Source organism: Tachysurus vachellii, chromosome 3 (assembly GCF_030014155.1).
Source record: "Tachysurus vachellii isolate PV-2020 chromosome 3, HZAU_Pvac_v1, whole genome shotgun sequence".
In the NCBI taxonomy this organism is placed as follows: Eukaryota; Metazoa; Chordata; class Actinopteri; order Siluriformes; family Bagridae; genus Tachysurus; species Tachysurus vachellii.
The window spans coordinates 23,319,948-23,334,223 of NC_083462.1; the positions used below are offsets into that span (position 1 = coordinate 23,319,948).

The window sequence follows — 14,276 nt, forward strand, 5'->3', positions numbered from 1 at the left end:
TAATAATTTTATTCCTATAATGTACTATAACATAATAATAATAATAATGTTCATAAAATCATAAAATTAGACGCAGCCAAAAGGAGAACACAACTGAACTGCAGTTTTATGTGGATGTAAAAAAATGTATGCAATACAGCTGCAGGAAGTAATGTACGCTTTGTAATTTATACTCGGTCCCTAACCGCTGGCTGATGACGTATAGCGTTGTAGGCGTGGTCACGGAAATCTGCCTTGTTCCGTGTGGAAACTTTGCCGGTCCGGGTGCAAAGTTTGAACTCCGTCTGCAAAAGATCTCTTTTCTTCTGTCACGATCAAGACAAGAAGCGTCGCGAGTGAGATTCCGGACTTAAAGAATGTCCAGAGAAGCTCAGGAATAGGTGTAAACCGGGCGCGTGCGCGTGTGAGCCGGTTAGCATTGTTGTGTTTGTTAGCTGTGTGTTTGTTTTTACTCTCCGCCGTACGGTGAAACCATGGCTTGTGAACCGAACCGCGCCCGTTTGCTGTGCATGCTTTTATTAACGTTCAGTTTCTTCGTGGTCGAGGTGGTGGTGAGTCGGCTCACGGCGTCGCTCGCGATGCTCTCGGACTCTTTCCACATGTTGTCGGACGTGATGGCGCTGATTGTAGCGCTGGTGGCGGTGCGTTTTGCCGAGCGCACACAGTCCACCAACAAGAACACGTTCGGCTGGATCCGTGCTGAGGTGATGGGCGCCCTCGTCAACGCCGTGTTCCTGACCGCGCTCTGCTTCACTATTGTGCTCGAGGCCATCGAGCGCTTCACCGAGCCGCACGAGATCGAGAACCCGCTCGTGGTGATCGCCGTCGGGGCCGCGGGGCTCGTGGTTAACCTGCTGGGTCTGTGTCTCTTTCACGGGCACGCGCACGCTCACAGTCACGGCAAGTCGAAGCACAACAGGACGAACATGAGCAAGAGCGAGATGTCCACTGAATGTGGATCCACCGGAGAGGAGACCAACAACCTGGTCGGCGGTCACGGTAGCCCGAACGGCGTGAACTCAGACAGCAGAGGACCAGCTGGTGAGAGGAGGCTTTTTTCTTTACTGTTCTCTCCTCCTTTTTATTTATGTGCTTCTGAAGGGGTTCATGCTTAAACAGGATCATTTAGATGACACAAACCAACCCGAGTACAAGGCTGTATTGAAATAGAGCTCATCACCTTTATCACCAATAGTTTATCATCACCTTTAAATACCTGCTCAGGTGAATTCGGAGCAGGAAATGTTGGGGGTCGCTGATATTTAAATATAATCGAGCTAAAGACTTCTGCTATCTATTTAGTGACTAGCCGTCATTTGTACTTGATGTTCTCAGATGCTTTGCAGCCTGGATCTCATTAAACTGTGTAAAAAAAAAAAAAAAAAAAAAAATTCACCTTCCCCTCAATTCAGAATTATTTGAGATAGTTGTTTAAAAATAATCTAGTTATTCAATATGTCCTTTAATAATAATATTTTTATTCCATTAATGTACTTTAATAATAATAATAATAATAATAATAATATTTTTAGAATGTAATAGTAATATTTTCCTAATGTATAATAATAATAATAATAATAATAATAACTTTTATTCTTATAAGGTACTATAATAATAATAATAATAATAATAATAATAATAATAATAATAATTTTATTCCTATAATGTACTACAATATTAATAATATTTTTATTCCTCAACTTTCCACAAACACAGAAGTTCCAAGCTGACATTGTTTATTCTTAGGTTTTCTTGTTTTTCAGTTAAGGTTTGAATTAAGCCAAACTAATTTAAGCGATCTGTCAAACAGGCTAATAATTATTAGGACTCGATGATAAGTGCAACTTAACTAAAAGTAAGTTGTGATTTCCACCACTGTAAAACATACAAATACCCACCCCACCCCAAAATCTCTGGTTGTGCTTTACACCAGACTCCATTTTGAGAACCACCACTTTAAGCCGTGTTGGGAAAAAGCCTGCGAAACCTTCGCTTCCACACAATATAATAAAAAATGTGATATTTGTCACTTTGAATCTGTTACAATATGATATGTTTTAGTTTATTAGCCTCTGATCAACATGTGACCAAATCTAGTCAGGCCTACTGTTAACTGATGACGTTAAAATGACTGATTTGAAGTGTCAGATTTAAGGGCTAATTTTCACATCTGTTTAAAAACCTACTTTACCATTTACAATTGATTAGAAACCAACTGGTGTATAAAACGTAATCAGTTTACGATTGTTGCCATTGTTTATTACAGTCGTGAATATTTTAAATGTATGCATCAATCCAAAATCATACCATCGTTGCAGCCCAGTAAAGACAGGATTTTGTCAGGAATATAGAGTTTCTTCCAAATGTTCACAAACACACAACATAGTAACACTATCATAGATGCTAATTAACTACATAGTACAAAAGGATTTACACACATTGTTTTTAGCTGCTTTCTGAGTTGCGTATCTCTTTTGAAGGAAGTTTTATTAGCATTTCCAGTGTGACTCCTATTCGGTTGATTACAGTTTCTGTTAAATGAGTTGTTTAAAAATAGTGTTCTCAATGATAATTCTCATCAGATCTCATTTTATTAAATATAGATAGCTTCAAGATAGCTTTATAGGTGGCCATAAAGATAGCTTTTTTTATCATGGTGACCGAAGGATGATTCCAAAATATCACAAGTTCAGCATTTTTGCACTGAAAACTAAGCAATTACAAACACAATTGTCTGCGATTTGGTTCACTTCTGTGACCTTGTTGGTGAAAATGGTGTTTTCTGTATTAAAGGGTGCTCTGAAGATTCACATTTTTACTCCATCTCAGTCTAAGTACCCTTATGCCCCTTTTCCACCAAAAAGAACCGGGTGCTGGTTCAGAGCTAGCACTGGTGCTGGTTCAAAGTTGGTTTTGCGGCGAACCTTCTAAGAACCGGTTTGCCTTTCCACCGGCTAGAGAGTATCACAGAGCTGAGTCTGACGTCACCGTATATGTGTCACGTTACACAGCAACGTTAGCGCAGCAGCAGCAAATACAAACACATCAACAATGGCGGATGTTGCTTTACTGTTAATGCTCATGGCTTTGTGAACTTACATTAACACCCAAACGCGGCGAATCCAATGTGTACGTGCAGCTCCGTGTAATCTGTATAAACGGAGGTTGTAATCGAGAAAGTACATAACGTTATTTTATCATTAACACAGAAAAAAGTTAACCTTAGCATGTAGCTACCTACTATCATGTGTGCTGATAATCGATCATGTTGCGGTAAAGTAAAAGTGTATTAAACATTAGTATACTTAAGGTACATTATACAAAGGCTAACAGTAGCCCCGCCCACAGCCCCAGACAGAAGCGGTTCTTAAGTCTAGACCAGCAACGTTTTGGTGCTACTTAAGAAAAAGAGTTAAGGCTGTTGAAAAAGAAAGAACTGGTTCTAAATTAGGCTCTGGCTCCGAACCAGCACTCAAACTGCCTCGGTGGAAAAGGGGCCTTTGAGCATAATCTTAAGCACATGACACAGTTCAAGAAAGTCAGTGTTAATTGCGTAACTTTGAATGAACTGAATATGATATGTGTTGGTTTTGGAATCGTGTTGAAGTTCCCAAACTGCTGCGAGGCTGAAGTGTTCTTGCGTCAAACACTCGTGTGTAAAAATCACACAGCACTAGGACACTGAGTCATGCTGCGACACATTTACACCATAACAGAGAGAGTACAAGAAGAATCATCATCACACCAACCAATTCCATTAACCCTTTCAGGGATCATGTCTGTTAAAAACAACCATCACATGATCTATTCCAGTTTATAAAAGAGAAGATCTACTGAATACTCAGTCAGAGACGAGCTTCAAGTCTCCACCCACTGACTGTCACGTGGGAGATTTCTGAGATGAGACCAGACAAAAGACAAAGAATAAGGACCTTGAATTTTTTTCCCCAACATGATATTTTTACATTCAATAAGATCAAACGATGACATGAAATTATAATCGTCATAATATACTACAATGGGAGTCCTTTGTCTTTATCGTGCTGCATGGTTCTAATGATTATTGCCACATCGTTGTTTATGCAGCAGGTTTAACATGTAAACACGTCCAAGTCAAAGTGTGAACATTAACTGTAGGTCTTGACCTGTGCTGGTGCTAAACGATTGGCTGATTGGATGACTCCTAGACACAGTGTCTGGTAAAATATTCATACGTTTACAAAGGACAACACATTTGTCAAGTAAATATTCTATATATATATATATATATAATATATATATATATATACTTTTTCATTTTAGTTTAGTTCATTTTAGTGCCAGGCCTGTAGGTCTCGTTGTAAACACTGCTTACGTAGTGTTCATGGGTGATTTTATTGATTGTTTGGTGTGTTTCAGCATGAGCTCTGAAACCTAAACTCTTAATCTTAACTCATGTTCTTGGAAAAGTGCTTTCTTGTGTTATGCAGTAATAAATTGGGTTAGGAGTAGCGTTTCAAGTTCATCTCTCGTGACACCAAGCATGCCTGCACAACTGATAACTGTTATCGCAGCTTTTCAATCGCTTAAGTACACTCCGTGTTCAGGCGTCACTGTATTAACAACACAAGATATGATCAGAACTATGTGCTGAGATGTCATTTATAGAAATAGGTCTCAAATCGCTCATCCCAGGAATATTATTTACTTCTGGTTGGCTGATACTAAGAGGGTTGGACAAATCACTAAGCCCAGGTGAAAGGTCAAATAGATTATGTATTCGGGTTGATCATATATCGTTAGCGAACATCAGCTGTAATGAGCTGTGGATTAATAACTAATAACTTGAGAGGAAAAATGTCCTCTGCACTCTGAAAATAAGCCCTGCCCCTTCGTCCCAGTTCAAATTAATATCTTTTTTCTTCTTATATTTATAATTATGGCAATCTTGAAAAATTGCAGCAGCACTGGTGGCACATCCCACCTCAGTTTAGGGGTAGCTGTGGAAGTAACAAAAAGAAAATGATATATTTGAAACCACCAGTTCAAGCCCTGCAAAAGCACGAAACACAGTACCTTCAAAAAGTTCTTTACAAAAACTATATACCAAAAAAATTGTAACCGATCATGCTAACAACAGTAAAGGAGTACCAAAACAAGAGTCAATGACTTCAGAAAAGAAATGACACTAACTCAGTCCTTCCCCCAGTCCTTTTCTAACCACATAACAGGAGAAAAACTGGAATAAACAAAAATGGCACCAACCTCCCTACAGCCTCTAAAGAAAAATAATAATAATTTATGTACACGTTGGATTCGCCACGTTTGGGTGTTAATGTAGGTTCACAAAACCATGAGCATTAACAGTAAAGCAACATCCGCCATTGTTGTTGTGTTTGTGTTTGCTGCTGCTGCGCTAACGTTGCTGGGACACGTGACACGTATACAGTGACGTCAGACTCGGCTCTGTGATGGCTCTCTAGCCGGTGGAAAGGCAAACTGGTTCTTAAAAGGTTCGCCAGTGGAACCAACTTTGAACCAGCACCAGTGCTAGCTCTGAACCAGCACTCGGTTCTTTTTGGTGGAAAAGGGGTACAAGACCCAAAGAGCACAAACATTCATCTAAAAAAGTGATTGGCTTGCAGTTAATTTGAATGGTCATTAATCTCAATTGTGGTATGTAACCTCTTATAAAACATCTTTTGTATAAAAGATACTTTTAGAATATACAATTCCTTGTTTTGTTGTCTGCACCTTAACTAAAACAAATGAGTTGGCGGTTATCGTATAACCCTCTACGACCACACTATAGTTTCAACTTTGGATAAGAGACTCGTTCGGTTAGACTACACAAAAGACTGTGAATACACAATGAGCAAAATATACTCGAGCGCAACACAAAACCGTTCTATGCTGTAATTCTAATGCTCTCACGACATAGTCATTGTGTATGTAAGCACTTCAGTGAGCACGAACTGATATCAAATTAAAAAGGAAACATCAAAGGAACAGAGCACAAAATGTTGTCTAAAATGTACTGTTTTTGTCTGTGGTGCAAACACAATGTTTTTAGCACGTTTTACCTGAGACATGCTCTACAAAATTTACCATAACAGAAATTCAAGCACTTAAGCAGTCTGTATTAATGCACATAATTAGGTCAGAACACCATCGACATATAGTTTAAGGGTTGTTAAAAACTGGGCAAGCACATTGGAATTTTCTGTTGCCTGGTGCGCTAGTTAATGAATTTATGAGCTGTATGGACACACACACACTCACACTCACTCACTCACACTCGCTCGCTCACTCACTCGCTCACTCACTCTCTCTCTCACTCACTCTCACTCACTCACTCACTCACTCACTCACTCACTCACTCACACACACACACACACTCACACCGCTACATGCATTCCAGTCTTAACCCGGTCACATGGGAGAAAATGATGTTTTGTAAGAACTGACGTTGTGTTGCAGTGCAATGACAGGCTGCTTATCTGCACATATCATATCAGTCAATTAATAAATAATTAACATTAGTTTTTGGTAACAGATCTCACATTCCTTAGTACACAAAGAAACACATGAGCTTAACAGTTAAACTATCATGTCAGACTATTTTCTATAAGATTTTATATAAATTACTCCAATACTATGTCACAATGTTTTATTTTGGATGATGTGCTTTTTTTTGCATATGATTTTTTTTTCCTGCAATGGCTGAAGCAGTTCAAACTATAACTAAAGTAACTTCATATAACCAAAATTAAGTAATGAATTTGTTCTTTTTTGTGAATCCATTTAGTTACAAACTTTTTTTAAATCCGCTTCTCGATGTTCGTTCCTATACAGCATTCATCATGTTTTTGGTTAACTTTTAAACCATTTGTTACATGATTTCTCAAGAAACCTTTTATACCACAATAAAAGCTTGATTAGTTACATACACTATATGGCTATTATGCTGTTTCTTCCAGGGGCTAGTTTTAAGATTTCATACTTTGTAGGTAACAAAGCACTTACCTCACTGTTGTCTTTTTGCTGTTTGCCTGCAAGTTTGTTCACTTAATCTTTGGGATTTCTTGGCTTGCATTTACACTGATGGTCTGTTGACAGTCCATTAAGAGATTTCTAATTAAAACCGTTTTTCTTTCATCATGTTCCATTTAAATGCTGGGATTAGGGCTGGGTGATATGGCTGAAAACTGTATCACGATATCAGTGTTTCACAGGGTTTCCCGCAGAAAATTTGTTAGTTAAGGTGGTAGGGTTGCCCGGGGACAGGGCTTCTTTGTGAGATAGACCACAGACTCTGTACTATGTTTAACAATTATTAAAAACAGGCACGTGCAACCTAGCTAGCAGGTGAAGAACTCAAATAACAAAATCACCTGCTAACCTACTTTAAATTTGCAAGAACTATAGACTAATACAATAACAGGCTTAAATAAACCCAAAACATAAGTCCACTTACAGTTCTCAGGGACACGCGTTTTATCAACTGGCTAGTTATCCTCCAGACAATGACGGACCACGTCTTTCTCTCATTTCTCATTTTCAAGTTTAGTGCTAGGAAGTTCACCAGCTGTTCACCTTCTGGTAAATAAAGTGTTGTAAAATATGTGCAGTGTTTTGTAAACATAAATAAAACTGAGGTAGACTGAGATAGAGCTGTAATATAAAACACAAACCTGATACAGTACAGTAACATTGTTTGAAATATAAAACCTGCAGAAATATGAAAAAGTAGCTGACTTTTCCTCTTTTATTTACAATTTACTCGCTCGCTGCGGCGCTCATTTTCTGCTTATCAGTTGCCGGTTACTCAAGCACGAGACAACGATATGGCGCAACCAAACGTGATACTGTTACATGTTTGGCTGTTAGCGTGTCACTCCCTACGTTGCTAGGTTACCAGAGAGTGAGTGCCTTTGTTAATGCAACCAAACTTGCTTCGCAACCTCGGTTTTCTTCCGACGAAGAATAAAAAACATTGAACACTTTTTTTTTTTTATTGATATCGATCACGTGTCTATTGTGATACATATCGTTATCGTTTTATTGCCCAGCCCTAGCTGGGATCCAGTTGGTGCTTAAAACCCCCCACATGCTTTAATTTATTTAATTTTTGTTAAAAATCCTTTAAAATGAAAAATTCCTATTATTTAAATAGCTGTATAGTTTTTGACTAGGTGATGTTGGCATAAATGCTTGTTTGGCAGTTAGAATAATTTGGCAGTTAGAATAATTTATGCTGAAAAATGTATATATTTTTGTTTCTCGTTTTTATTTGCTATTTTATTAAGTATTCATTACTTGATTATGTATGAAAAATTTAGTTATGTATAACGTTTTTCTTGTGTTTTCTTTGTATTGTGTGTGTTTGTGGCAGAGCTCTCAGCTGTGCAGCTGAACGGCGAGCTGGAGCACGAGCCTAACCTTGACCTTGAGCACGAGCATGACCTTGAGCTTGAGCACGATTCATCCTCGTCTTCCCAGCTGAACATGCGTGGTGTTTTCCTTCATGTTATGGGTGACGCGCTTGGCTCTGTCATTGTCGTGGTCAACGCCATCATCTTCACCTTTGTGTGGCGTCCATGTGAGCCAGACCTTCCCTGCAACAACACGTGCATTGCCAACACGCACTGCAGTGACCAATATCACCCTAACCACACACTGGGCTTTGGTGATGCAGAACACAACAACACAAACACCATGTCCAACATAGCGGGGCCCTGTTGGGTGCTGTACCTGGATCCGACTCTGTGCCTCATCATGGTCTGCATTGTACTGTACACGACGTACCCGCTCCTGAAGGAGTCTGCCCTCATCCTGCTGCAGACTGTTCCCAAGCAGATCGACGTGAGCCTCCTAAGCGCTCGCCTGCGGCAGATCGATGGTGTTCTGGCTGTGCACGAGCTCCACATCTGGCAGCTTGCCGGAAGTCGCATCATTGCCACAGCACACATCAAATGTCGAGACCCAGCTTCCTATATGAGCGTGGCAAAGCGCTTGAAGGCCTTCTTTCATGATGAAGGCATCCACGCCACCACCATCCAGCCTGAGTTTGTCATGGTGAGCTCTGAGTCACACGCCTCGCTCTGTGAGCTCTCCTGTCGCACACAGTGTGCTGCTAAGCTCTGCTGTCAAAATGGCAAACCCCCTGACAACAAAAACACAAATACGGATAGTGGGAGCGAAGCGGATCCCCCCATTTCCAGTACTCTGGAGGTCATTAGTGAGTCTCTGGAAAGTGAACCTAAAGTTTCAGTTGCTCCAAGTGACCTCACCAGAGAGGTGGAGTCCTCTTTATAAGGCAGAATAAGTACAAAGAATTCATTAATAAAGACACCAGAAACCATAAATCTATCCAAAACTACCTGCACACTTAATGAATTAGAAAACCAGAGCCATTTGAGACAAAGAGGGATGCACCGAACTGATATTGAGCTATGATATGATCTCAGTATCGAAACACTGGATCGCATTGGACACGTCATCTGCCCCCTTGCTGTATTTCATGCCATCAGCATTGACCAATCTTTCATGTAGACAATAAAACAGAATTCATATTTCTACAAACTGTCCCTCAGCCGGCTTTGAACGAAGCCGACTGAGGTACAGTTAGCTCGCTATGAGGACGCGTTTCACTCGTCGGGTGAGAGTGAAACCAAAAGCAAGGGTCATTCATTCTATCCTAACTTGCCATTACATCAAAGGTAAATGAAAGGGAATAATGGCAAAAGGGGTGTTTACCTGTGCCCGTGCGCACACACACACACACACACACACACACACACAACCTTCTGTGATTGTTAAAGTGTAAACAAGGCAGTTACATGGAGAAAATGGACGGTTCAAATTAAACTTGTGGATTCATGCCTTTGAGTGGTAAAAGGTGTGATAACACTGGTGCTAGGAGTAAGGAGCATCGGAAAAGGCTTCATTGTACAATTTATTCAGTGGATCCAGAAACTAAAATGGTATTGGCGCATCTATTGAGACCGTGATGAGGCAAGAGTGCTTCAACCATGAAGTGAATCCACTGGAAAAATATTCACAAGAGAAATTGCTTGATTGCTGTTCTGACAAATGAAACAAATCTCCTCTGTGGTCCAGACACATTCTACATGATCCTCACACACACACACACACACACACACACACACACACACACACAAGCTCTGAAGCGTGAGCTATCACTGCCTGATGGCTGACCTCTGATCAGACCTGCTGCTGCATGTGTGCGTTGTGAGTGCCATGTTTGTGAAGCGTTGTCTAAGTCTAAGCATGTTTGTGCGCGTCTATGCAAAAAGCTTTTGGCGTTTGAGAATCTGCTGTGTCGTCATTATCTTGTGGATCTACTGCAACACACGCATGCAAATCCAGCTGCAAGTTGCTCAAGTTAAAGGACTTTTCTTTCTTTTTTTTTTCTAATGAATAGATATTCTTTTCCCATTCTGGATACATCCATGATCAATTTTTCATAAACAAATAATAATTTATGTGCTTAATTTATTAGAAATGATTTTGTTTTCCTTTCCAGAGACTTTTATAATATTTAGATTTGTTAATGCATTTATAAAAAATAAGGTGTGAAACTCTTTTCAAAAAAAAAAACTATGCTGTAAAGTAAAATATTTTTACTAGTATTTTCAACTGTGCTGTGCTGAGACTCGTTATATTTCTGAGTACCGTTTCAGCAATCCTTTAATGCTGCAATGCATTTTTGCAATCGTTTCATTTCCTTATTTTTGGGAAATGCTGATGCTTCATGGGTTGGGGTGTTCTTATCACATGAGCATGACTCGCGTGCTGAAGCATTAAACGCCATTGTGAACAATTCTGGAAGGTTCAGTACAATGCCGAGGGATGTTTGGCTTGGGTTTCTTATACATTTGTACCTACAATTCTTGCATGACCACACATCACTAGCTTAGTTAGTACAGACAGTACTGTTTTAAGGAGCCCTCATTGACTTCCACTTGATTGAATCCCCTTGTCTGCATCACTGGAGTAGATATTACCCAATCTGATCACTTTTTGTGTAATCTGATTCTGTTGATGATTTAAACAAGAGCAAAAAAATGCTTAATATTTATAAACCGAACAGGTTTATTAATTTGGCCCGTCCATCTGTACATGACGGCCAATTAGCATGTTAGCAAGTTAACAAGTGGATGTGAGAAATCAACAAGGACTTTGCTAAAGCTGCTTCAGCAACAAACTTAACAAAATAACCCACAGTTTCTCTGCTTTTCTTGACTGAAAAAAATTAGTTTTAAGCTTTCAAAGTGCTAGTCCTTTCCTGGACCTGTCTGTGCTCCAGATTAGGCTGACTGTGCTTCTCCTGTAAACTTATATAAGTTACTATCCTTTTTAAACTGCCATCAGGCTCTAAGGCTGACGATAATCCTTTCACATTGGCTTCATTTTAAATAAAGTGGCTCTAAAGCTCATGTCTTGGCTGAAATGGGGTCTAGGTCGACTTATTAAACGTGTCCATTTCTGTAGAAAATTCAATCTGTTTCTGATAACAGGACAGGGTAGACTGCTGGTTGTGATGACTGCAGACAAAGCCATTATTAACTCCTAGCCAAGGTTCATGCATTGGAGCTCATTCAAATTATAATCTCTAAAATGATAAGTGGACATCATTTCAAACAAATTTGACGAGGATGCACAACTGATTCAAATTATGATTATGAACACTCACCTACAGAATGATAGCTTTGATAATATGGCAAGGTGTTGTGTTATAAGGAGTTACTGTTAACACTCTGAAATGGTATATTTATCTATGACAGCATGCCACAGTGTAAATGATTTCTCTGGTGCCACAACAAGTTGCCAAAAAGTACATTTTTTTCATTTATTAATGTGTCCCACATAGTGCTAAATCATACTGACTGTTACAAAGTGCTGACACTGGAGACTCCTTGCATACATGTTATGGAAGGTATAACCATATTAACAAGTACACGTTTTGTGGTGTATGTAAATACTACAACCTCTACAGAAATTAGAATTTGTTAAAAATTAGTGAATTGATATAAACCTATTATTTGATTTAGTTGGGGGGGAAATTATAAAATATAATTCTGATATTCTGACTCTGTAGGATAATTGCTAATCAAAAAGAGCAAACATACTAGAATTAAACAATTTAAACGGAGATGTAGTTTAGTCCATCAGCAGGACTGTACGGATCAGACTGTGTCATTTACTTGATCATATAATATGTGACTCGTGTATGAAACACTGGCATGGGTGTAAATGTTGAGACTTGTGTCTGTGTTTGTGTGTTGTTCTTGTTATGCACACTCCTCACAACACACTCGTCCCCTTGTGCAATTAGCACAGAGTGATGACAATGGCACATTGAGAACTAGAAGGAATGCTGTATAGGATTTCTCTTATTCCTGTAATGCTGAGCTCTTTATACAGAGCACTAAAGCATCTCCACCATTTTGTTAATCAACGCAAATAGAAAGATACGTATTTTCAAGCTTGATGCTTAGCCACAATAATTCATGTCTCATTTCACTTATTTCCATCTCATCAGTTTAAGTATGCAAACCAGATTTTGTCCTCGTTCTGTAACGTGTGTGCTGGTCTTAAACAGTACAAAGTCACTTGTTGATTTTCTGCCACATGGTATAAATGAATAAAACATTTTGGCCAGAAATTAAACGTACACATTTGTTCAGTTATATTTCTAGTTTAGCATAAAATAAACAAACAGTGCAGCCATTCTCTTATTTCTATTTTAATCGGTTTGCATATCAAACTGATTTGTTTATACGTTTTCTGACATGAGTCAATTTTCACCTGATCAATTCATCTATCTTGTACCTGGATTGTACTGGGATGAGAATTTAATCACATGAATCTGAAATCCGATAGCTGTGTTAATATTCAGCTGAGCTCGTTACGTTTGAATGCCCAGCTTTCAGTGTTGGTCACTATGATTTTGCTTTAGACTTTATTTTCCAGACTGTTTTTAATCTTGCTTAATGTTACCAGGTAATTTCTGCATTCATGAAGCATGTGCTGTACCTTTTGTATCTCAGACTATCAGAAGTAGAATCTGAAGCGATCATTGCATTGTTCATTTTTGTGTTAAACATATCTATGTGCAAATACTGATGATCATAACTCATGAAACAAAAAAAAATTAAATGGGGGTCTGTTATCATTTATGGTTCAAAATGATGTCAAGGAGTTAAACAGCAGTAGTGCCCATCATGAAGCCAGAATAATTTCTTTCGCAGCACATAGTTTATCACTCTGTATTACTCTGTATATGAGGTATGACAAAAAAGTTGTACTGCTGTTCATTAATTTGGATGTATTCTTTTTTTTTTTTATGCCATTTGATTTGAGTTTGTGATGTATTGACATGAATGTGAGCCATTTAAAACATGCAGTATGCATAATGCTAAACTGGAAGATACATTAGCCTCATGACACTAGTACAAAACAAAAAGCAGCAAACTTTATTTTTGGGCCAAATTACTTTTTTTTTTTTGATGAAATGTGGTTTCCAAAATGCTTAGCTTGCCCATACATTGCTATTCATTTTAGTATTTAACTAATAATCCATTGATTAATCTACTTTTATATATTCCTGATGAGACCATGTGCAAAATGCCCCTGTGTTTGTATTTAATAGTTACTCTGATTTTTTTTTTAACCCGATGCACACACATTCTCTTTCTATATATTGTAGCTGTAAGGATTTTAGACTAGAACACACCAGCTGAAATGTTTTTGATATATTCATGTTGGATATGTTATTGTGAATTAAACATGGCTGTTCAGTATTTTGGTATTCAGTGTGTTTTTTCCTGATAAAAGTGTATTTACAGTTTGTATAAAGATCATTGATATTTTTAAGTTTTAAAGTTTTTGAGCACTTTATACGTGAACTTTTAAACGTGAAAAAATACACTATATTAAATTTTGCATATTTCTTTTTGTTTTTCATTCTTATTATATCAGATGAAGTTATAGGACTTCAGTAGCGCCTTGCTACAGACAATTGCATGGCAGCAGTGCATAATGCATAACACAGCAGCTACAGGTAGCATCAAATCTAATGGAAATGGGCCTCTCAATGACACTGTCACACACTTTACAGTAACATTGAATGTGTATTTATCCTTCATATTAATATTATTCCTGAAACGTCTGGTGTTCTTTGTGGTAAATTTATAATATAAAAATTTCAAACAATGCCTGTTTGATGGATGGAGAAATTATGCTGTATTTTAAAAGTTAACGTGGAAAAC

General features: G+C 38.4%; 1 protein-coding gene across 1 annotated transcript; it reads left to right on the forward strand.

Annotated features, from left to right (window-relative positions):
- Window positions 1-215: 215 nt before the first annotated feature.
- LOC132843182 (proton-coupled zinc antiporter SLC30A1-like) lies at window positions 216-13,808 on the forward strand. The gene is made up of 2 exons (XM_060866333.1): window positions 216-1,041; window positions 8,375-13,808. Exons 1-2 carry the CDS (start codon window positions 474-476, stop codon window positions 9,295-9,297), a joined length of 1,491 nt encoding a protein of 496 aa, XP_060722316.1. The 5' UTR covers window positions 216-473; the 3' UTR covers window positions 9,298-13,808.
- The last annotated feature ends 468 nt before the right edge of the window (window positions 13,809-14,276 follow it).